This window comes from Microcebus murinus, chromosome 5, assembly GCF_040939455.1.
Source record: "Microcebus murinus isolate Inina chromosome 5, M.murinus_Inina_mat1.0, whole genome shotgun sequence".
Classification (NCBI taxonomy): Eukaryota; Metazoa; Chordata; class Mammalia; order Primates; family Cheirogaleidae; genus Microcebus; species Microcebus murinus.
In genome coordinates this window covers 65,566,843-65,593,189 of record NC_134108.1, presented here as the reverse complement: position 1 = coordinate 65,593,189, position 26,347 = coordinate 65,566,843, and the positions used below count along the sequence as shown (strand labels likewise).

The 26,347-nt window shown below is 38.6% G+C and overlaps 1 protein-coding gene and 1 pseudogene across 3 annotated transcripts in view; one reads left to right on the top strand and one right to left on the bottom strand.

The window, feature by feature from the left end:
• Window positions 1-26,347, bottom strand: part of BACH2 (BACH transcriptional regulator 2) — a 333,757-nt gene that overhangs the window by 226,994 nt on the left and 80,416 nt on the right. For all 3 annotated transcript variants that reach the window (XM_012750877.2, XM_076003110.1, XM_012750878.3), the window contains exon 2: window positions 26,016-26,128. In XM_012750877.2, coding sequence (XP_012606331.2) covers window positions 26,016-26,024 — 9 coding nt within the window. In that variant the 5' untranslated portion in view covers window positions 26,025-26,128. The remainder of the gene's footprint in view (window positions 1-26,015; window positions 26,129-26,347) is intronic.
• Window positions 5,585-6,971, top strand: LOC105863595 (obg-like ATPase 1; annotated as a pseudogene).

Below are 26,347 nucleotides of genomic sequence, written 5' to 3'. Positions count from 1 at the left end.
AATGCCTCATACTTACATAAAACATCTAAAAGATTGAATATTTAACATTTTAAAACATCAATGGTTCTTATTAAAATTCAACATAAAACCTTATGCATAAAAAATAAGAGTAAAATTTATTATTCAAAACTAAATAAGTGTGAAAGAAATATAAATAATTAAATGGTCAAATATTTCTTTGGTAAGTTTATAGCAATTATACTGCTGAGATAAAAACTTAAGACTTTGGAAACATTCCATATAACATTTTCATTTCTGTAAAATAAAATGACAATCCCCTTGCTCCCACTGTGTGCGAGGGTGTCTGTGTGCGCATGATCAGATATTTATACGTTTACACAAAGGAGGGAAAAATATGGCAGGCTATGTGGGCAGTTAAAATGGAAGAAGGAGGAAAAAGGTATGTGGGGGGTGGGGGGGGGGAGAATGAGCCAGGCAAAAAATGAAAAGTTTAAGAAAAAAGGGAATTCAAAAATGTGTATGCTATTATCACACTTATGCTCTTATATAAAATCATTTGTATTATATAAATAGATAAAATTGCATGTTTTATTTATTTTTTTTTTAAGAAAAGAGAGAAACTTGCCCCAAGACCCATACTAAATAAATGGCAGAAGAACCAGAACTTGCACCTAGGTCTCTTCTTGACCCCGCAGTCTGAGCTCTGAAGCATTCCGGGACCTGCACAGCTAGCAGGGCAACGGCACTCTGATCTAAGGTGGTTGTGGGTGATTGTGCAGCACAAGATTCACCCGCCCTGCAGTGGGCATGTCTAGGGCGGAGCTCCAGACCATCACTCATTAACCGCAGGAACTCTTTCAAAATAATTCATTGTCCTTTCAACCTCTGATTTCTGGGCTGGAGCATGATCGCATGGTAGGTGCTGTAGATCTGTAGATAGATGTTAGTCATGAGGCCTTTTGGTTCAGGCCCATTAAAAATGAAATCATCTTGCCAAGCCCTGAACATGTGACATGCTTTCTTCCTCTAGGCCTGTCACATATTGTTCCCTCTATCTGGAATGCTCTTCATCTTTTTTTCTGCTTGGGACACTCCTCCAAATTCCTGAAGACATAGCTCAAATATCGCCTGTTCTGTCAAGGATTCCCGACCTCATCCAGGCAGAACTATGTGTACCCACAAGGGTCAGGATGGGCCTCTCTTAGCAGTTCTCACCTTGGCTTTGACCATGGGCATAGGTGCTGATCTTCCCATAGACAGCTCAAGAGCATGGTGTTTTATTGAGCCCCATACCTTTTCTCACCTTCGCCTAGTCCCATTGGCTAGCACAGTGCTTGGCACATCACGGTTTTCAATTATATATTGGTGCCATGGAACTGTGAGATTGAGAGCTTATTAATTTACGAGGTAGAGGAATAACAGGTGCAATGCGTGGGCAAATGAACACACAATCTTGAATGCACAAGGCCAAGAATTCCTTGCTTTTAAATAACATATCATATATCCTTACCAGGAAAGAGGACACAACTCACACAGGTGGATCCTCATCGTTCGCTGTCTTTCTCCAACTCAGCCACAGCTGGATAAGCTACAAAAAGCTCTGAAAACTCTCTCAAATGCTGGCTTTAGGTGTGAAATCACACTTAGAGTGTGAGGTGTGTGTATGCCCCTTCACTAATTCAGACCAAATCTTAAGTACAAGATTATTTACAGAAATAATAATGACTGATATTTACATAAGACCTAGAATGTATTCACTTTCAGAGACATTATCTGATCTGTGGTATGGAATAGAGAACAAATAATTAACTCGATTTTATCTTTATGTTGACACTGATTTTGCAGTAGACAGTAAGTAGCTGAGTTTGTGCCTGGACTACATGCCCATACTATAAATTGTTGACTGACTGCAGGTTCCTGCTGTAAGAAGCATGAGCTGTGAAATTCTAATATACCTAATAACACAAATAGCCCTTATTATCTAGTGTAGATTTAAGCAAGGCAAAAAGCTTTTTTAAAAAACTGAATTATTCTTAACAAGAATTAATTGTGAATAGTACTCCAATTAAGAAAATGGTCGTTTATTTGTTCCTATTGCCATCAGTGAAAGCAGGAAGGGCATTTAGCAAATCTATTTCCATAATCCTTAGATTTCTGAAGGATAAGTTCAAATAGATGAAACCGATATTATTGGAATAACTCACTCTTGCCGTTCTTCCTGATATATTCCCAGAGCTCTGTGAGCTGCCTGAAATCAAGGATGTTTGACTGACTTCTGCTAGCTGTCCAGGTTTGCTAAGCTGAGTTGGCTAATGAGCGATGGCTGGATTTCATTCCAAGACTTCACATCATCCATGAAGCAATGTGCATGTGCCTCATGGTCTCCCATGGGAATTTCAAAGGTGCCTTCGTTTACTAACGGGCTACATTCAGTGTGGTCTCAGACGAAACAAACAGCACTTAACGACAAGCAGTGGCAGAGGACACCTTCTCTCAGTGTCTATGTTAGACAGGGGAGGGATGTTGCCAATTTATTTTTTGTTCACATAACTCAAATAGCTATTTCTTCTCTTGTCTGTCTTTCTGAAATCATAAAGGCCTCTTATGTGTTGTTTATGTGAAACCAAGTATCCTGACCCACAGGCAAGGTATTCCTGGAACTGCTGAAATAGCAAGCCAGATAATGATATCATTTTAGAAAGCGCCAGGCAAGAACGCTCTGATTAACTACTGAAACATGCTCCGTGGAGATATTTGTAAATAGAATGAATGCCATTTTAACATCTCCTCTTTATCTAGGGTCCTCCTTCCTGGTGTGCCATTATTGTGAGCATTTCCTCTTTAGATTCCTGCATACAAAAAAGGTTGTTTAATGTAGGGAGTAAAAATCAGCTTTGGAGAAAAAAGATGAAGTGTTTGTTGGCAGAGATAAAGGAAAGATTCTGAACCTCATCCAATATTTGCATGCAATCTTACAACTCTGCTTAACCTCCCTCCCTCTGCCCCTTCGCATCTCCTATTCCACCACTTAACCAGACTGAGCTCTATACTATGATGCTTACTTTCCACAAGAAACAGAAGTGGTAACAAGACAACCAAGTTCCTGGGGGAAGCAGAGGACCAGGTGAAGTTTTGTGAAAGGGGCGGCCTCTGGGATGATGAGGCACCTCACAAGAGGCACATTGATCCTCTAGGATCCTGTCCTCTAGGAGGCCAAAGATGGTCTCTGTCACTCCTGTGAAGCCCCTTGAGACTCCACCTGCTTCCAAAGTGCTTCAGGAAACATCATCCTAAGCTGGAAGGAGTATGAACTCCAGCAGTCACTTACGGTATGGCCTACAGGGGGCTGGTGATTTTTACAAGTGACCTTTCACAATACTTGGACCATTATGTCTCTTTTCATTTGCGTGCATGAATAGAAACCCCCAGAGAATTAGCCAGTGTGTTGCGGTCAGTCGGTGGCACTATAGGATGAGTTCTTTAAAGACTGAAGGAGTTAAGAGTACCTGATTAGCTACCAGAAGCTGAATGTCAGCTGGTATGAATGGTATGTAGCTGGGCAGTTTTCCAAAACCCACGCCGTGGCTGCATATCAGGAAGACTGCTATAAACAAATGTGCATGTGTGCATGGAGCCTGATAAGTCAACGGGGGAAGACAGCACGAACAGCCACCCAGCCTGAGGAAATATGCAGAGCTCCGTGAGTTTCCACTTTAGGTCAACAATAGCTCTATCTCGGAAACAGGTCTGGATGGTGAACAGTTAGCATGCTCCTTTGACTTTTTAAACTTTAAATGTCTGTTTCGGGGCACCAAAAACTGGATTTTCAACTTTCCAATTATCCTAATATTATAAAACCACAAAAATGCTATTTAAAAAAAATTCTTAATATGAAAACATGCAAAGATACATTAGGTGAAAAAGCATGCAGCAAAACTACATTTATAGACCTCAGTTATGTAAGATATACAGATACATTTAAAAAGATATGTTAAAAATGTCACTAAAATATAACACTTGATAGTTTTGTCTGGGTGGTGGAATTACATGTGATTTTTGTTTTTTTTCTTATACTTTACTTTTCAATTTCTCTAAAATGAACATGTATTATTTTATAGTCAAGGAAAAAAAGCAAGCTATTTAAATAAAAAAGAAAATTATCCCATGGATGAAATGACATCTGATGATGGGTTACTTGGGTTGGGAAGTCCAGAAAGGCATGAAATAGGACCCACCATGTTTATAAAATGTTAAGCTGAATTTGTTTTCATGTCTACACACATTAGTATCTTCTGTCTTACACTGTAAACTCCTCGAGAACAAAGGCTGTGTCTAATTCTGTGCAATGTTTGGCTCAATTAAAAATGCAGATAGGACATAATTTTTATGATGATTACACAAATGCAGCTAGTTCTTGTTCATTCTGGTAGCCAGCTTGGAACATTCTTTAGTGTTATTAATGCTTGGGCAGTGACTCAGAATAAGAACATACATCCTTTCCCGCCTTTTAAAACCACAACATATTGATGAGCTTTATTTCTTTGTTTTGTTTTGTTTTTGCAGCATGTACATTTCTAGAGAAGACTGACCCTCTACTATAAAGAATAAAGAAAAACAGTAATTTTATCTCTTCTCCAGTCCCAGTTTTACATAATGGATGTAATCCTAAGGATGAATTTACATTTGATTTCTATATTAACTCATTTACTGGACTCACCCCTGACTCAGCTCCTGGAGTTAATGTAAAATAGAAAGAGACACAGAAGAGTTTTTCCACTGAAGAAACAATATCAAACCCAAACAGCACTAAGTTAAACCACTCCTACAACACTGGAGTTGTATCCATTGGAGCAACTTCCCCGTTTAGTGTTTTCTAGACCCCTCAAAGCTCTTCCCAATGATTCCCCAAAATACAACCAAGATTACTTTACCTGCTGAAGTCACTCTCAAGATGTACCTTGTTATCTAAAAATAATAGCTTTTTGTCTTTTTAGTGCAGTGGCTACAAAAAGGTACAAATGACTGTCAGTGTTTCAAGGCGGTATTCTTACCAGAAATTTCAAATACAGGGCATCAAATTTGGCCTCAGTTAGTTCCTTTCAAGGTAATCATGAAACAGACAGGCAAGCAAATGAAATCCCAGGTGATTAAACTGAACCAGAGAATTCACTTTTCAAGAACTCCGTCTTCATCTCTGTATCCCACCCCCATAACAGCTAAACTTCATGGAGTGCTCTCAGCTGGTGCTGAGTGGTAGGTGCTTTATGTGCATGACGTAACACAATCCTCAAAAGAGCTCTGGGAAGTGGGTGTTTCTATCAGTATTTTACAGGTGATAGGTTTAAGAAAAGGTAAAGAAAAAGTTAGGAACTGTATCCAATGTCCTGAAACTCCTCTGTGGCACAACTAGGATTTGAACCAGGTCTGATAACTCCAGGGTGCCAAATCTTAACCATTCATGGCTTGTTGACTTCAGGGGACTAGTTAAGTGTGAAATAAAAAGTAATGACTAAACACAATTATTCCACTTTTAATTTGAGTCTGTTCCCCCCCACTTCTGGCTATCAGCAGGATCCGTCTCTTATTGCCGCTGAGACCCTGTGTCCTCATCACCCACCCGAGCATGATGCCCCCCAAAAGGGGAGGTGATGGAAGTAAACCACCCCCAATCATTGCAAGATTTGGAATCTCACTGAAAAATCGGTATTACTGGATTGTCAAATGTTGGGAAATCTACCTTCTTTAATGTATTAAACAATAGTCAGGCTTCAGCGGAAAACTTCCCATTCTGCACTATTGATCCTCACGAGAGCAGAGTACCTGTGCCAGATGAAACGACTGACTTTCTTTGCCAGCACCACAAACCAGCAAGTAAAATCCCTGCCTTTCTAAATGTAGTGGATATTAACTGGGGCCTTGTGAAAGGAGCTCACAATGGGCAGGGCCTAGGAAATGCTTTTTTATTTCATACGAGTGCCTGTGATGGGATCTTTCATCTAACATGTGCTTTTGAAGATGATGATATCACACATGGTGAAGGAAGTGTAGATCCTATTTGAGATATAGAAATAATGCATGAAGAGCTTCAGCTTAAAGATAAGGAAATCATTGGGCCCATTACAGATAAACCAGAAAAGGTGGCTGTGAGAGGAGGAGATAAAAAACTAAAGCATGAATATGATATAATGTGCAAAGTCAAATCCTGGGTTGTAGATCAAAAGAAACCTGTTCGTTTCTATCATGACTGGAATGACAAAGAGATTGAAGTATTGAATAAACACTTATTTTTGACTTCAAAACCAATGGTCTACTCGGTTAATCTTTCTGAAAAAGACTACATTAGAAAGAAAAACAAATGGTTGATAAAAATTAAAGAGTGGGTGGACACATATGATCCAGGTGCCTTGGTCATTCCTTTTAATGGGGCCTCGGAACTCAAGTTGCAAGAATTGAGTGCTGAGGAGGGACAGAAGTTTCTAGAAGTGAACATGACACAAAATGCTTTGCCAAAGATTATTCAGGTTGGGTTTGCAGCACTCCAACTAAAATACTTTTTCACTGCAGGACCAGATGAAGTGCTTGCATGGACCATGAGGAAAGGGATGAAGGCTCCTCAGGCTGCAGGAAAGATTTACATAGATTTTGAAAAGGATTCATTATAGCTGAAGGAATGAAATATGAATATTTTAAAGAGGAAGGTTCTGAAAATGCAGTCAAGGCTGCTGGAAAGTACCAACAACAAGGCAGAAATTACATATTTCAAGGCATATATGGTACAAAATTACAGTGGTTTAGTTCATTATACAACACAAGTCATTTACGTCTTTACAGTTCATTACAGAGTCTTTGGATATCTGAACTCCCATTTAATGTGTACCAAATCAACATAATCCCGGAATCAAAGTCCCTTCCTTTAGCGTGAACCCATCGTATTTACAAAAATCCACACAGAAAATGGAGACATTATCATCTTCAAATTTAATACACCTCAACAACCAAAGAAGAAATAAATTTTAGTTATTGCTCAGAAAAATGTACAACTTCCAAAAGGCATATAATTTTTTAAATTAAAATTTCTGAAAACTGAAGTGAAAAATAAAAGTTGGAGAGATGAGAAATCTACAAATTATTTTTGTTTTAAAATTAAAATATTGTACACCTCCAGTGAAATGCAAGTTCACTAAACGTGAACAGCTTTGCTTTACATGTGATTAAGACCCTATTCCAAATTGTAGAAGCTTTCTAGGAACCATATTACTCTCATGATACTTCATTAATCTCCATCATGTATGCCAAGCCTGACACATTTGACAGTGAGGACAATGTGGCTTGCTCCTTTTTGAATCTAAAGATAATGCATGTTTTACAGTACTCCAGATGTCTAACTCTATAAGACATTTGACAAAACCAGCAAAAAAAAAAAAAAAATTGAATCTGTTGCATATACATTGTTGGTCTTCCTCTGTATTAAGCACAATGTCCTGTAAAAAAAAGAAAGATTACAAATTCTACCAACAAAAGCCTTCTGGGGGAAACTAAAACATATACTAAAGAAATAACTCAAGTCCCTTACTGAGAACACAGCAACACTGAGGCTTGGGTGTGGTCACCTGAGAGAGCTGGAGGAAACCTACAGACAAAATTTACCGACTTTTCTATTGCACAATAGAATCTTTCTGTGGAAAGCACCCCCTAAACGGAAGTATCTGTCAAAGTAAAAATAAACCAGGTTAACCAGCATCTAAAAAATACATTGTAAGTAGGATTCATATTTCTCTCATTTGCTACTGTACATGAATACTTTTAGTTTCTTGGCCTTATTTTAAAAAAAGAAAGAAACAAACAAAACACTTAACTTTTCTGCTCACTCTGCAAAACTCTGAAAAGAACTGACATCATTTTGTAGTAATGCAGCAGAGGAAGCCAGCTGAGGGCTTCGGAAGGCCCCCTCTTTGGGGTCTGCTCCTGCTAACTGACGGGCCACCAGGAGGCCAGGCCCATTGAGGGTTTGGCTTTGCACAGAAAAAGAAATCATTTCTGTCTGTTCACATAGACATGGGTCAGAAAAGCCAGACTGACAGATAAAGCGGAATGCTTACTGATCAACTGACACAGAGAAATAGAATTTCCCAGAAGAGTAGAATACTGGAGTTAGATTATTCTTTTTATCTATTTTTTGAATTAAAACATTTACCAAGCACCTACTATGGGTCAGGATCTGTCCTGGGCACTTTCACATTAGTGACTTCAATTAACTCTCACAACAAATCTTTGAAGTAAGTATTATTATTATTATTATTATTTTGTACATTTCAGAGTAGAGGAGGCTGTGGACTAGAGAGGCAGAGGGACTCCATGGAGGCCACACAGTTAGATGAGCAGCACAGCTCCCAGCAGAGCTGAAGTCCCCCAGTGCTGAGGCCAGGGCTCTCACTGTTGGGGAAAATGTGAAGTTCAAAAGGTGCTAGCAAGAGAGCTCAGGAGTCCTAGGCTGGTGTCATCAAGCCTAAAGACTTACAGTGTATTGGTAACATACAGTGGCCAGGTGGTCTGTAATAATCAGGAACATCCTTAAAAATGTCAAGCTCCCCAACTCCTTCTTGTGACTGTTATATAGACCAGCAGCCAGCTGTTTGCCTCTGAATGAACATGTTAGAAATTCTAGCATGTTAAGTTTAATTAACATTATCTATATTTATTTATTTATTTATTTATTTTTCTGATAGATAAATCCATAGTTTATCTGCTGATATCCTAAGTGTAGGTTAACATCTGGGAATTTTATACATAGTTAATTTCATCCATGTTTATGTTGATTTGTGATAGTTTCAGTTTCAAATGATATTTTCTGCCAGTGTTCCTTGAAATTCAAATTTTGAGGGTATTCAGTATTTGGTACCTGATTTATTTTTATCTATTAAAAATACATGTATAACCATATATGGTACAAAACTATGTGCCATACTGTGTACTCATTCATGACTAAAAGAGACACTGATCATTTGTAAGCTTACTCTAGTCAACTAAGTCAAAATATATAGTTAATAACACTTTATACTTTTTTTCCTGTTCCTACTAAAAAATTTGATATAGTTACTTCATATTACCAATCTAGTTCAGACGACTCTAAAGAGTGATTTATAATCACGAGAGGTTCATGTTAAACAGCTATAATAAGGATTGGTGGCCCTAAAATGAAAAAAAAAATAATGCAAAAGGGGGCTGAATATTTATGTTTCCAGCATTGACTAACCCTTTGCACTCGGATGTCCAGTATGGATAATGTCGAGTGAATAATGAGAAAAAAGCAAGCGAGTGCAAAGGGTTAAAAAATAAATTAATTAAATCAAATAACAACAATTTCCAAAGGCCAACTCTGCACATTTTATTTCCTCTTCACTTTGAATTGTGGGCTCAGCCTACAGAATAAGTTTCACCAGTAACTGTTCACAGCAACTTTGCAGACAAATAATAAATATTATTGTGGCCTACCATGATTAGTCTCGTTTTACAAAGTTTCCTAAAGAAACAGAGCCAAAATGCTTAAAATTTAAGCAGAAGTTGGAAGAGTAAATGGTTACAAAACATACCTGCAGACATTTACATTAAGGAGTCAAAAGCAAATTTTAAAAATCTACCAACAGAAAAAAAAGAAGTAAAATTTTTGGAAACAATTAATAGTGTAGGTAAATTTCATTGATTTTTTTTTTTTTAAAGGCATATCTAAGCATCCAAGAAATGGTCTTTGTCTGTCTGGTTTAATTGAGCTGGGATATTCTGGAATGTATTTCAATACAGCGATTGCATACAAGTCACACTTCGAGAGTGAGCTTCCATAGCTTTGAACTAAATAGCTGGACAGGGTACATTACTTAATTCTCTTTCTTCCCTTCCAAAAGGGGAGGTGTGAGAGTGTTTTCCTTTATCCTTCCATCTGTTTATCTGCAACAGGGCTCTTGCTTCAGGCTGGTTAATCTGCTGAGCCATGCATGACACACAGGAGAAGGCTCTCTCTGTCAGGACGTGCTAGCTACACTCAGGGTACAACTGCAAAAGGTATATCACCTCACCTCTGAGGCATCTGCTTCCTCAGTGTGGAAACTGGTCTGTCAACTGAGCATTTTTTAGGCACTAACATTCCAAATGTCTGAGATTCCAAATGGGAAAGTGCTATTTTAAATGACTCTTTAAACTACCATTGCAGATAACTACAAGAAATGTTCAGGCCTGAAAAAATGTTCATTCATCACTAAATTGTGACTCACTTCTAATTGACTTACTATTTCTGCCCTTCTGCCAATAACAGAGTTTTGTCACCATCCACAAACATTCCATAACACTTATCTCAGAGAGCAGAGAAGCAGTTGTCTGCAGCACAAACACTCCGAGTTTCCCTTCCATGTCACACTGCAGAAAGAGAGATGCATTTATTTCTCATCTATCCTGCACATGATAGTCTGTGCATAATAAAATTTATAGAAAACTATAATGCTAGATTCCCTAGAGACTTCAGAGATAACCTGGCCTATTGATTTCTTTGTGTGCTGAAGCCCCTTAGAGAACATGATGAGAGGTATGAACCATTCTTTCTCCAGGAAAATGCATATGCGCACTAAGTATTGTATTCACTTCCCAGCATTTTGCAGACACCCTAAGACACCAGGTTAACAGCTCTGATCTAATCTCACTGCTTCATTTTACACATGGAGACACCAAATTTCAAACAGGGGATGTGACTTGGCCACAGTCACTCAGTGGAAACCATGAGCAGAGTAAACTGGATGAAACTTACAATGATGCAGACACTCCACAACTCTAAACCATCAGAAGTCAGGTTTATCACTGTGCTAGGAAAGGTGAAAAGGTGAAGTGTTTTGAGAGGAATATACCTTCCTTTTATCTTAGGGTTCTAGTTGAGCTTCCCTCTGGAAAATTGGCAAGTTTTCTTTATCTTGTTCCTAGGCCAGGCCCACCCATGGCTTGAGGCTGCCTTGTTCTGTGTTTGCCCCTGAAAATCAGAACCTGGGCACATTCAGCAAGAAATGAAATGTGACAATATGAATTATAAACCAGTTTTAAGGAACTCCAATAGAGTTCTATAGAACTCTAATTTGGTCACATAATGGATATTTAAGGAGTATTCTGTGTCACTCATTTTTCTAGGAAGTGGTGGTCTACTAACTTGTTAAGTAAAAGTTCTAGAGGCCTGCTTTAATGATTAGATGGAACTAATTTCCAGCTATTACATTAACTTGTTCACTTGCAAACGGGTTGCTTGTGCTTTCAAGAACTAAAACATTCATCCTGGGATTTTGCATGTGCTTTAGCTTTGCAACTTCATTCAATATATTTCAAGTTCAATTCAACAAATATTCTTCTGAGGAGGCAATGTGACAGAATGGAAATGTTCATGGGTTTCGGAGTCAGTAATACTCAAATTCTAATATTGGTTCTGCTGTTTCTAGGCATGTGATATTGGGCTCCTTATTTAAGGGTCTCTGAGTTCCTCCATCTGTAAAGCAGGAATAAATACCACCTGGTTTGCAAGTTGGCTATGAAAATTAGCAATAATATAGTCATCGTATAGGAGCTCATGCAAGGCCTGGCAATCATTAGGCACTCAATACAATGGTAATACTCGAAAATAATGATTATATGTCAAATATCTACAAAGGGCAAAGTTCATCCTAGACTCATTTTCAAAATCTGAATTCATCACATCTAAATGAATGAGGATTTAATTCATTCTTACAATGACTTTAGTTTATTTTGACACATTAAAAACTGTAACCATTAAAAATGAAAAGACCACTGTTCAAATGACTACTTTTACTAAAGTACCACTGCAAGGTTTTATGACCCAAGGAAATCTACTGTAAGTACCAGAGATGGGTTTTAAGTCCTTAGATAAAAACAATGTTTTAAAGTAATAGAACATAACACAGCAAGATAGTGGTTTCTTGACATGAAACTTCATGACTAAAATCTTAAATTAAATATTATGGCTTAGTATTAATGTGTTTTCACACTACCTACCAAGTTTTTCACACAGCACCTACTTACCCTTTTCAAATTGCTATCACTCTCTTTTTCATGAGAAATTTCTTACAAATTGCTTTGAGAAGCAAAAAATTTACAGTGGAAAATTTTTTTTCCTGAGTCCCCTTTTTAAAAATAAACCTATTCAACAGGCAAATCTAAATAATTTTTAGCAGTTCTAAATGCAGATAATTCATAACTTCTAACTGTAATTGAAAAGGAACATACAAAGCAATTACTTAGTCACTTATAAAAACCCACGTTCAACTTTCAAAATAATGACTAACCTAATAGGAGAGACAAGACTTTCATAATTAAATACTAAAGTCTAGCCATTTGAAATAAGTACTGTAGGTTACATAATTGTTCTCTGCATTCATAATATTTTTTTACCCTCTTGGATATATTATCATTTTTCAGTACTAACAGAACAAAAAAGTTACTGTACTATAGGAAATCATTCTAACCACAAGCTAAATTTTTGGCTGAGAATAAAACATCATTAATTTCTTAAGGAGAAAAGGTGCCCATTAGTAGTATAAATAAAATTCCCTTGAAAATATATTAGATTCTTAAGAAAACAAACAGTAAGCAACCATAAGCACTCATTTACATATAAATACTTGGAGTGTTAACTGAATGAATTTCTACCCAAGCTAGAAGGGGATTCTCAAACTTGGATCCTTTTCTAACCTCTTTGAGTATATTCTCTGATAGGTTTGCTCAGGCACACCCTGGAAGAAACAGGAAACACCAGATGTACTTTCCTAGAAAGTTGGGATGGCTCATATGAACTTGTATATATCTACGGTATCTAGCGCAGGCACTATTGAGCCAGGGACTACACTGTACTGGCCACCTTGCATTCAGGTGGAGCCTCATGACCAGTTCTCACCAAAGGAATATGAGGAGAAAGGATGTTGCCTTACTTTAGGGCAACTGTGATTAAGAAGTGAGTGCTCTTTCTCCCCTTCCACCAGCTAGGTGCAGATAATCACAAGCCTGGAGCATGGTGTTATGGGTTGACCATGTCCCCCCACCCCCTGCTCAGAATTCATATGTTGAAAACCTAGTCCCCAATACCTCAGATGTGACCTTATTGGAAAACAGGACCATTACAGATGTAATTAATTAGTTAAGATGAGGTCATACTGGAATGGAGTGGACCCACTAATTTAATATGACGGATGTCCTCACAAAAAGGGAATGGAGGGAAGATGATGTGAAGAGACAAAGGGAGAGGACGGCCATGTGCAAGGTGAGGAGAGCGCCCTGGAGCCAGATCCTTCCCTCGGAGTCCTCAGAAGGCATCAAGCCTGCCAACACCTTGGTCTCGGACTTCTAATCTCCAGAACTGCGAGATGATTAATTTCTGTTGTTTAAGCCGCCCAGTCTGTGGTACTCTGCTACAGCAGCCTGAGCAGACTAAGACAGATGGTGAGACCAGAAGACGGAAGAAGCCTGAGTTCAAGATTTCTGAATCCCCTCTGAATAAAAGCACTTCACTGCTCAGAAATACACTGGATTGAGAGGTGAGCAAGAAAGGAAACTTTCATTATGTCAAACCACTGAACTTTGAAGGCTTGTTTGTTAAAGCAGCTAGCATTAGTAATACAGGATGTAATTAATTTAACTGGCAAGAAATTTTAAGTTATTTTCCATGAAAACAAACATATCATAGAGAACAATGTAATTTCGATGTAAACTTTTAGGACAAAAGGAAATATCAACGAAAATTAGAGTTTATAGGAAGATATTTTGGGGTAATTCACCCCCTAAATCCTCTATAGGGTACAAATTTACTCCTTTTTTTTTTTTTTTTTTTTGAAACAGAGTCTCGCTTTGTTGCCCAGGCTAGAGTGAGTGCCGTGGCGTCAGCCTAGCTCACAGCAACCTCAAACTCCTGGGCTCAAGCAATCCTCCTGCCTTAGCCTCCCGAGTAGCTGGGACTACAGGCATGTGCCACCATGCCCAGCTGATTTTTTCTATATATATTAGTTGGCCAATTAATTTCTTTCTATAGTAGAGATGGAGTCTTGCTCTTGCTCAGGCTGGTTTTGAACTCCTGGCCTCCAACCATCTGCCCACTTCAGCCTCCCAGAGTGCTAGGATTCCAGGCTACAAATTTACTCTTGTGCCAGTAGAAGTAAAATTTCCTCAAGGATTCTAAATAAGTCACTTAATTTTTATTTTTTTTTCAAATACAGAGGAGTATGTCTCCCAAGTAGCCCAAGTATATAAAGTTTACTTGGGTACTAAGGATGAGAATACTATAAAATGAGGTCTCAGCCTTTTCCAAAGTTTTCAATTAAAACTACGTTTAATCAATCTGAAGAGAAATCACTATGTTGTAACACTTTCTGCCCTGGAATACAGACAAAAAAATGTACTTCTTTTATGATAGGGTAATTAAGATAGAATAAATACTGTAAATTTTTCATTTTTAAAATTTTTTTCTTACATGAATTAAAAATAAAAGGACAGATGTCCTAGCTAAGACATAGAGTTGTAGTTCAAAATACCTCAAAAGCTGAGCTGGCAGCTGGATTCTCATGTTTATAGAAAAGCTAGGATGATTCAGCCTGAGCTCAGAGCTCAATTTAGATCACAGCATCTATATTCAAAACACATGTGAGATGTGGCAGCGGGTTTCCAGGTCATGCCTGATCCAAGACCGAGAATGGAGACCACTCACCAGAACAATTCCAAATGGAGAAAGTGCCTGAGAGAGAGAGATAAATCTCAGAGGCATTTGGAAGCTCACTCCAAACTGTTAGGGACAGGTCATATCAGCATTTCCTGCATCTGGCAACCATAAGCAGGTGCTGCAGAGGCTCAGGGTGAGGCAGCCCAAGGATGACACTGGGCAGCTTTGTCGTGACATTCAGCTTTGTCATGGTCAGAAAACATCCCTCACCAATGACTTCTTTCCTGAAGTGGCTATTGTTCAGATTCAACTATGGGAATCCGGCAATAAAATGGAAAACCTCAGAGAGCACACATTTCCTGTTAAGATCTGTGTTTAACTTTGCTTTGTTACAAAGAGAAAAACTGTAGTAATAGAAGCGGAAAAAATTTTAAATGCCCCTTTTTCCTTGATAAGAAGAAATCATTGCCACAGTATTTCTAGTAGAGGCTACACACTGATATCTAAAAGAAGAGGGACAAACCAGTGGCACAAAATCTCCCCAGCCCAATTTTAATCTCCATCAGAACTCACTTTGTGTCTTCCTTGATTTTTCTTGGATATGGTATGTCCAGAATGTTGGTGATTCTGCAGCTATGAATTTTATGTGCAATAAAAAAATCCTTCCCCGGCTGCTTTTCATCACCTCCCCCTCCCCCACCTCTCTTCCTCTCTCTCCTTCTTGTCTCTTTGTTGTGAATGTCAGGGCTGTCAGTGTCACAGTCTGACATGATTAGCGTTTCTGACATTACACCAAGAAGCAGACAGAGAGCGAGGAGCACGGACGCAGGGGAAGGGAGTTACCATGCGTAGCCATTTAAAGAAGTCCAAGGAAAAAAAAGGAGCCCAATCCCCATTCTCTGAGGTTCCTTGATTACAGGGCAGTTTATAAACCACCTTGGATTTTTCTCATTTATCCAATTAGTCCGTTTTCCTGTTCCTCTGGGGATCCCTGAGGTGTGGGTCTATTCTGGGAGATCAAAGCCAGTGGCTCTAATAACAGATAAGACAAAATCCGTGATTCAGCGGATTCTAAGGCTGTGAAGTGTGACAATCAGTGCACTTTGGGAAGATAGCGCCAGTCCATTTCGAGTATCGATTCGCTGCACTTTGTCACTCTAATGATGTTATCTCATTAAAAGAGATAAATGCCCCACTGTTCTTCTAAGAGCATCTGCTTCTTACTCTTCTCTCTTCTTCGACAGCATGGCTCTCAGCAGCAGCACATTAATATCAAATTGAAACCCAGTGCAAGGCAGTTCTGCTTAAGGCTTCTTTTTAATTGCCTTTTCTCATTTTCGACCCCCTTCCTGACCCCCCACAACAGTCCTCCATACAGACAAGCAATATAAAGAGAAACAGATGTAGAAAGTAATCATAACAGAAAGCGTTTATTGAGTGTCTATTATGTGGATGCTCCACTGCATCAACATTTAACCTATTTACACCACCACCTCGTGAGACAGGTAGAACCATCCTCAGTTTGCAAATGAAGAAATAGAATTTGATGTTAAGCAGTTTACCCAGGATTACAAAAGTAATGAGAGGCTGGGCCACAATTTGAACATGGGTCCATCCAATGCAAGTATTTTTTTTTTTAAATCCCCATTTTCATTCATGGAACAAATAAGAAAATATGATTGCAACTTGATTAGAGTAGGTAAAAAAAAAATGTAAAAGAAGGTGGCAATTATTCGTCAGCCTGCAAATACCCAGGAACAAAATGCCATAGGCAGTGCATGGTTTTGTTTCAACAGATTTCTTATTAAATAAAAAAGGTAGCAATTTTCCATAATGAATGTTTTATACATTATTCCTTTGTGTATCAGGCCTCTAAAGTACACATTATTAAAGTCTATTAAAGTCTGTATTTAGCAGCATTACTAATGTGCCTTTGGGGAAATTATTACAATGAAATAGCATCAGTCTTTCACAAAATTTCAATTGTTTAATATTCCTTTACTGATCTTCAATACACGTGTCTATTTTTAGCTATAATCAGACCTCATCCAAAATGCCATAATCCCAGCCTAAAGCTGTCACAACAAATTGTTTATGGGTTGGATTTAAAAAATAACAAGAGACGCAGATATTGCTAATTTCACCCAACACTTTCCTTTCGTAACTTGCTCCATTTTCCTACTGTTCTAATTAACAGGTGCTTCTTGATCACTATGACATGTGATGACACTTTACATCTCTGGCTGGGGTTGGCTGTCTTAATTAAATGCTTATATTTATATCTAATTGAGACTAGCCTCTCAAGATAATGTTACTTTATTAAAGTCTAAGGGTGGTAAGAAGTTACAAAACTATTCCATAAAAAAAAAAAGAAGAAAACCAAATAAACAAACCAGAAGAATTTATAAGCTGTGATTAGCCAAATCTAAATGTTTTCATTGAAAAGTAAGCAGTCATTTATGAGAGACTAGAAATACGTGCCTCCTGAACATTAACTAAGGAATTTCTGCAAATTATATAGTTTTATATATTTTAAATAGGCCTCTTTCCTTTTTCATCTAATACATTTGCTAATTTTATAACACAGTATGAGGTATTTGAAAACATCTTATAAAAAACAATAATGTTAGGCTTATTTTACAGAAACAAAATATAAGAGGAAGCTGGATAGAATATCAGCAAATAGCTACACATTATAAGGCCTCTATATCACAAAAAAAGGGAGAAAAGAGCAAATCTAAAGTGCTAGGTACTCAATAAACTAGATTAAAAGCAATTCTGTTATAAATTCCCTTTCATACATAGCAGTCCCACTGTTCAAGATGATACAGTTGCAAAATCAGAGGAACTGAGTCAATTGTTAATATTCTAAAGATGGACAAACCACAGATTAACCAAGTAACTAAATAACCATGTTTTCCAATCACCAATTAACTAAATAGGATGTAACTTAATTGTATACATTAAGGCCTACTAATTGAAAGAAAAGGGCAGAGTTGAGGACTTAGAGAAAGAAGACAGAAGCATTCCTTTGCCTGATTCTCGAAGGCCAGAACCCACTAGCCTCTTTGTTACAGGGACTCAGCAACTACAGCTTCAAAGAGCACAGCCGCAGCCCACGTCAAGTGTCCAAAGGGCCTCTCTGCTTAGGCTGCATGACTGTGTGGGCTTAGTGCAATACGGTGATGCAGGACAAGAACCCATCTGTCTGTCAACATTCAATTGAAGCTCACATGAAGGTTGGCACAGGGCAGTGTGCTAGTTTGAGGGTGGGGAGGAGAAACAAAGCCTTTTTAACCAATAAAATCTTAGGCACTCCTCTTTAAATTCTCAAAATATGAGGATAAACAAGATTCCAAAACCAACAATCACAATGTATGTGAAAGTATAAAAAGAATAAAGCAGGATAGAGTATGTCCTTTGCTTCAAGTGAAACCTGTTTAATAGTCAGTAGCCACAGCCACCTTTCAAAGAACTTATCGTGATTCATGACTAGGCCCCTTGGACTTGAAATGACATTACAGTCCTGTCAAAACATCTTTTCTCCTCCTCTGGGGTTATTATGGTCTTAAACCAGAGGCCAGCCTTTCTCTACTCTGAAGCCTTAATTCACCTCCTACCTGTTTGGATTCACCTTCACTTTTCTGACATGGCCAGGAGATGTTAAGTCAGGCCACATGATACCTTCTCAAGACAAGGCATCACTGTGTCCACATGACATGGCAGTGGGTGCAGAGTCTCAGGGTTGGAGCTCACTTGCAGCTGCTCCACAATAATTATTCATCTGATGCTCAAATTCTCTGTAGAGAAAGGTTCAGATTTTCAACATATGCCCTGGACCATGAAGACTGCTTCTCACAAAAGTAGGCACCAACTACTGCCCCCCTCCATGTGCTGCTCTGAGATTTGGAGGTGATCCATGCACATGAGAAGAGATCGACGGAAATGCGTTTCTGGTTAAGCAGAAAGGAGGAGAAGCCATGCGACTGAAATAGAAGCATTTCTGTAGTCGACATGACTGTGTAAAGAGATAATTCTACCTAACTTAAGAAGCAATTCTCTGGAATGTGTATGTTTCATACATATTTACATACAAAAACAAGTTATATACATGCACATATTTTAAAGACAAATTAGCATAAACATACTCAGTTAACTCTTTTAAATTTATCTTCTCCCTCCTTCATGCCAAATTGACCATCTACTGGATTAGATGGTCAGTTGTATTTTAAATTTATACTCCATACCTCTCAGAAGAGAATTATACTCCTATTTTCTTCCGGGAACTTCACTGAATTTTCCAGTGCAAGGCATATGGAGACAGAGTCCAGGGGGTCTACCTTGGCCTTTAACATTTCTATGCACCCCGCATTCAACAGAATTCAATGTACATGCAACACAAGTGCTACAGCGGCCTGGTGCCAACAATGTTCCCTTTAGCCTCACAAATATAAAAATGAAGTTCCTAGAAGGGCTATGGGCAATTATTTCTTAAAGATACAAAAGGTAAAACAGAAGAGCTACAATGTCCACAGTCGCTCATTGCCCAGGGCACAGGTACAGCTTCTCGCTAGACTAAAGCTTGCCACATATAGGACATAGCCCACTGGCTCTCAAACTCTTGTCTCAAGGCCCCTTTATGGGCTAACAAATTATAGTAGACCCTAAAGAGCCTATGTTTATGTGGGTTATTTCTATCAATGTTACCATGTTAGAGGTTAAAACTGAGAAAGTTTTAGAACATGAAAACACAAGCACACATCCCAAGAGCTGTTATAGGGATGAAGTCACTGCATGTCATGTAGTCTCTTGAAACACTGTGCTGTATGCCTGAGACAGAAAAAGTGACAAAGGCAAATAATATTTATTATATAAATATTATATAAAAGTATTTATATATTTTATATTAATATAAAAACATTTATATTATTTTAAGAATAGCCTAAATATTATTATGAAATAGCCTTTATCTTACAGGTGGATCCCCTGAAAGAGCCCCAGGGTACCCCCCCAAAGGTCCCCAAACCACAGTTTAAGAACCACTGGTGAAGCTCAACCTTGTACATATCAGCAGTGTTTGTGAACCAGGTAAATGAAGAAATGACTCAATGCTGACAAGAGGATGTAATGTCCATTAAAAAAAAAAGAGATTGAGCCACTGAATCAAAGGACAGCATATTTTTCCAGAGTATTTCTCTATTAACTACTGCCCTCAAACCATTAGTACATTAAAATGCTCCTTCCTGGTAATATGCCAAACAGAATGACTCCCAAGTCCAAATTTGTTTTGACTAATCACTCTGTTTCCAATGTGCCTGCTAAATATCTTCATCCAGTTGCACCTCAAATGCAAAACAGCCAAAAAAAGTATTTGTTTTTAAATGTTTGTTTTTTTCTCTGATTAATGAAATATACAAACACTTATTGTAGAAAAGTTGAAAATACAGAAAACTTTTTGTTTTGTTTTGTTTTTAAAAAGAAACAAATGTGTTCCATGTGCTCTCTCTCTGAGAAAAGCACTGTCAACATTCTGGGCACTATCCTTCCAGTCTTTTTATCATGCATATTTTTTAAATACAGTAAATTTCATATTTAAAGATAATTTAGTATCTTTTATTTTTAAATATTATTTTTAGTATAAAAATGCACATTGCTAAAGAATATTTGGAACATACAAGCAAAGGGAAGATACTACTCTACATTTCAATGTACATCTGCAATCTTTTTGCTGTGTGCATACAAGTACCTTCCTTAAAAAAATGAAATAATAATCAAACGTCACATACTGTTAAATCACTTGCCTTTTTCACAACTTATTTAGAAACACCTTTTTATGTCATTAAATATTCCTTTATCTCCTCCTTGGCATTTTTGGTTGTACTGTGGTTACTATTTTAAGAATACTGTGATGGACATCTTAGCTAAATTTTTACACACATCCATGGCAATTTTCTTTGAGTTAATGTTTTGGAAATGGAATTTCTGGGTCAAAAGGTATATGCACTTTTAGGCTTTGATACACATTAAGTCCCCCTGAGAAATGTGTTCTTTCATTAACTGTATACAAGAGGGTCTAATATTCCCAATTCCCACCTTTGCTGAGTAAATTTTATAAATCCTCATCAATCATATAGGTAGAAAATGCCATCTCAGCATTTTTATTTGCATTTCTTTGTTTACAGTTAAGATTGAATATTTTCTTATATGTTATTCATTGATCATATTTCTCCCTTTATTGGTCTTATCTTTGTGCTCTTTGCCTATTTTCTATTTGTGTAATCACATTTATCTTAACAATCTGTTTTAATTCATATGATCTATTAATAAATTAGCTAAGTTAACTCTGTCATATATGTGTAAATACTGCCCCAGCTTGTCTTTTGTCTTTTAGAATATTTCAGAATGTCTTTTGATGGAAAGAAATTTTGAGGTTTTACGTATTTAAATACATTATCTTCCTTTATAATTTCTGCCTCTAGAAATTATTAATAATAGTGCCTTTCTTATTCTAAAATCATGTAATTTTTACTTGTAACTTCCTCCATGTCATTAGTTTTTCAACTGTGCAATAGCTCTTCAAAGTCTGCCACAAGGAAGACTTAGAAAAAGGACAGTTGAGGGTCACCAAATATAGATTGGACCTCTGGTGAAACGATCCACTGAGGATCTCCTAAAATGGGAGAAAAGAGATCATATATGTTTATTTTTTTATTTATTGTTATTTTTTTAGAGATAGGGTCTTGCTGTTGTCCAGGCTGCAGTACAGTGGCATGATTATAGCTCATTGTAACCTCAAATTCCTGAGCTCAAATGATGCTCTTACCTCAGCCTCCCAAGTAGTTAGGACTACAGACACGCACCACTACAACCCAGCTATTTCTTTTCTTTTTAATTTTTTGTAGAGATGGGGTCTTGTATCTTGCTCAGGTTGGTTTCAAACTCCTGGCTTCAAGCAGTCCTCCTGCCTCAGCCTCTCAAACTGCTGTGATTACAGGCATGAGCTACCACACCTGGCCTGAGATCTTCTATGTTTATTATTCACCGATTCCTTATGCTGCATCTAGGATATCTGTTAACTTGCTCTTCAAGTAGAAGAAGTTAAAAGTTTTAATATTTGGTTTATGTTTAAATGCGAAATCTCTGGATGTGATGACCCTCCTCCTCACCTTTGCCTGACTGGAAGTTTGAGGTAGCAAAGACCTTTGTTTTACTCACTGATGCATTTGTTTTTAAGCACAGTGTGTGGCACCTGGTGTGCACCTGATAAACACGTGCTGGGGGAGTGGGTATCTCACCTAGTGGAGCTATGTATGTGCTGGGTTTGGGTGGGAAACCAGGGGTAATAAATCTTGCACTTCACTGCTTCGTACTGAGGAGGTGCAAAGTAAGAAAAACTCTAAACAAAGGCAGAAAATAAATTTCAGTTTTACTCTTTAGTTGACAATAGCGATATTGATCTGAGTGTAAACGTGAAACTGCCTCAAACCCAGCACAGTAGGATGTGGTGCTGAATACTGGAAAATATTCAGAGAAAAAAATTCTATTGGGCAGATAATTAAGCAAAACAGTGGCATCCACCCACCAGAAGAGATAAGAGGCACTACTTTATTTCATTTGATGCTTTGGCATTTGTCCAAAGCAATAAAAATCAGATCTGGCTTTATTTGAACATAACAAGGAAGAAACTGTTCTCAAGAAGATTCTTTTTTTCACTGCTGGGGGAGGGAGAGGGTCATTTTGTGTAACAATGGAAAAATCAATTATTTTTCAATCAGATGGAGTGTCCTCATAAATTCAAGGCAGAGAAGAGAAAGTAACATGCCTTCATAAAAACAATGAGCAGGAGGGAGAGAGTAAAGGATCATAATCCCAAGGTTACTGCTAAGGAAGACAGAACACGGTTCTCACCGGTGTGGTTTTGTGAACTTACATAGTGGTATGCGCTGACTACTCATCACACTGCCCAGTTTGTCTCTACAAAATCCCATCCTGTCCAATTTGCCTCCCATTTGGCTATGATTTTTTTTTAAGCAACACACTAAAATCCTCTCATTACAGCATAAGAACATACAGGTAAACACAGATAAAACTCAAAACATTAATCCTTCTGAATAGCAAAAATTTTTAATATCTATAATATTAATATATTTACACATATTAACAATAAAACAACCAAGAAAGTAGAAAGGATGAAGACTTTTGACAAAATTTAAAAGTTAAATCCTAATTAATAAGTTTTTGATGAATATACAAATTGGAAAGTCAGCTCTTAGAAAAAGATCTGAAGAATGTATAAAAGTTAGAAAGATGGTCTTCAAGTCTGCACGAAGGGTAGGGGAATGAGACTCCTGGGAAAAAATATGTCCCACAATTTCTTTAACATGTAAGGCTCAGAAGGTACAACCATGAAAGCCTGTTTACAATATTAAAAAGGTGAATAACTGTGAGGTGTCCACCCTGTATAAACCTTGTGAGTCGAGTACCAGACTGACATATTCCATGTACACTGGCCTCAGGGATGACAACAGATCCATGATAAGTCTTTTGCCCAGACTGCCCTCTTTTCTGCCAGTGCTAATGAACCAACCTGCTGGCTATCCAAGGGCCAGAACTGCACCCCTTCCTGGTGTTTCTGCAAACCGTGGCACAGACAGCAGTTTAAGACTGTGAAAAATGAAGGCCCTACCTGGCAGTTCATTGGCTATTAGGTTAGATCTGTTAAATTAGTAAGACAAACTGCCAATCCCTATGTACCATGGGGGTGGGGACATTCCTATGTTTTTTGCAGGGATCGTTCCTGATTGACCCAAAGAAAGATATCAATGCCTAACTGCCATCAGCATTGCCCTGGCATGTCACAGGAATAACAAAGGACCCTAGAATGCTGGGGCCACCCTGACACCTCCCTAACTAAAGTGTCCCATCAGCTACCTGGGGTTTAGAAAGAAAGAAGAGTATTTACAGTGTGTGCCTAAGGAAGAGGAGAATATGCAAGTCAAGTATCTCCAACTTTCTAGGAACAAATCCACTTAGAACATCAGTCACACCCATCACAATATTTCCAACATTCTAACTTACACACCCTAATTGATGAGATGATGCTCTAGTTTTATTTGTGCTGAGAAGAGCTATTTCCTCCCCAGAGAGTGAATTATTCTTTGTCTTATGCCAAGAAAACCAGAAGAAAAATGCTGACCTATAAAAGGTAACACATCAAGTTTAACCACTACTTTCAATTACAGTAAAATAAAGCACTTACAGGGCCACTCAGGCCGAACATAATAACTTTCCAAGCAACAGACACACCTACTGAGACACCTGAAATTTCCGAGGAATCTGGTTCCCAGCTGTATGTTGAAGCAAATCCATGACATAAGTCCTCAGCTGCCCTGTAGAAACTTCGGACAAAGCTGTCACAGCAAACTGTGCTTGCTCATCAGCGATGACCCAAGAGTTGTCTTAGTGTTTCAGCATACCAAACTCTAAATAATATTAACAGAAGTCAAGGTTTGCAACCACAGATCACCTCTCCTACTCCCCTTCAGTCACGACCCTACGGCAGAACACCTGCCTACCTTCCAGTATTCCAAAAGCTCACCTCTCAAAGACTGCTTAAAGCCAAGTATTTAAGCTGCGGTGGGGTGTGTGTGGGGGTGCAGCAGAAAACTTAGCACAAAGTTTCTTTCTCTTTGGCTTGGGTCAGCCAAGTGAGAACCTCTCAAAAACAATTGCTTATTTTTGTTCTGGTCTCTTCAGATAGGATAAAGCAGCTACAGTCTCCCAAAAAACTTCAATATAGGGAAAAAGGATAAGTGCACAGAGGCCTTTTCCAGCATCCTCCAAGCACTGAGGCAGCCCATGGCCCCTCCTGCCCGTGAGAAGGCCGAGCAAATGGCTATGAGAAAAATCACCACTGGAAAGGGGTCTTTAGTAAAAGGATCTCAACAAGTTAAATGGGTTTCTAAAATCCAGGAATTCCATACTAGCTTTTCAAGACCAAATCATCTAAAAGTGCTGTCCAACTCTGCCATACCCCATAGATAATGCAATAATACACCTGATTTTGCAGGCCTCTGGAAATGTCTCTTTTCTGTTTTCAATCTTTCAGTGGCTTGAAGGATCTGGCCCTTGCCTCCTTCTCTGGGCTGTCCACCTTCCACTAGGGTAGTAGTTTTCAACCAGGGGATAATTTTGTCTCCCCAAGAGACACAGGGCAATATCTGGAGACATTTTCAATTGTCACAGCTAGAGTCTGTGTGTGTGGGGGGGAGGCAGGGTAAGAGGATGCTACGAAAAACCCTACAGTGTGTAGAAGACAGTCTCTTACTACAAAGAATTACCTGGTCAAATGTCAGGTGTTGAGGCTGAAAACTCTGCTCCAGCCATAACCAAACTCTATGTCATTGTCTAAACACGCCAAACTTTCTCATATGCTTTTGTGCCTAAACACATGCTGTTTCCTTTACCTGGAATGCTTTGTTCTACCTTCTCTGTCCAGGATACCACCCCTGATTGACTGCCCATGACCCAACTCAAAATGTCACCTTCCCTTTATTGTCCTTCCCAGATTCCCCAGAGTTGGATGTTCCTTCTTCTGTGCTTCCAGAGCTTCTGGCACATGCCTAATGAGAACACTAGCCATATTTCCCCAAACAGTCTACTGAAAGCAGGACCCAAGACTTGTTCATTGTTTGTCCCCAGAGTGCCCATCTGGTAATCAATTTTTGCTCACTGAATTAATAAGGAAGTAAAATGGAAACACTGCAGATGCACTTTAGACTCTCTTGCAACCATATCTGCTGGTGTCCCCAACACCAAAAACAGCAGCAACAAATATTTATCAAGTGCTTGTAATGTGGATAGGCACTATATTAAGCATGGGTACACACATTCACTCATTTTGTCCTTAAAAATCCTGTGAGGTAAGTACCTTTATTATTAGCATTTTACAGATGGAGAAACTGAGGCACCAAGAAGTTAAGCCACTTGCCCAAGGTCACTGGAGCTAGGACGTGGAAGAGCCGATATTCAATCCTACAAAATCTGGCCCCAGAGCCTTAATCTTGAGATAGTCATGTCAATGCAGGTATACACTAAGCACCAGTGTTTCAGCCGTTCAGAGGCCTCTGGCAAACATAAATGACACCTCTGCAGGAGTACACAACCACACCGTGGCCACCAGCTCCTGTGACCCTGCTCCTATATGACCCTACTGCTTACCGGGGGTCATACATACAACTCTCCAACCTCAGACAGCTTCTGGCAGGAGAAGCAATGTCCTCACACCATGGAAAGACATTATGCACCCAGGAAAATCATGGTACCATAAAGAACATAACAAGTGCTGACTCCCCAAAGTACCTCTTACCTTGTTCATGCTGCAGGGATGGGAGCAAGGGATCAGACATGTCACAATTCGAGGCAGCTCTTGAAGATTCTCCTCGTTCCTGGAGCCCTCACTTTCTGAAGCAGTCAGCTGCACTGTGAACACAAACGAAGAAGAAATCCATCGGCTGGTGCTCAGGAAGGCACAGAGCAGTCCAATGTCCAAGGGAACTTGCTGCCACAATGGCAAGGATTCAAGTCTGCTCTCCCCAGTATGGTAGCCACTAGCCAGGTGTGGCTACTGAGTACTTGAAATGTGCCTAGTTTAACTGAGGGCTGAATTTTTAATTTTATGCAATTTTAATTAAATTTAAA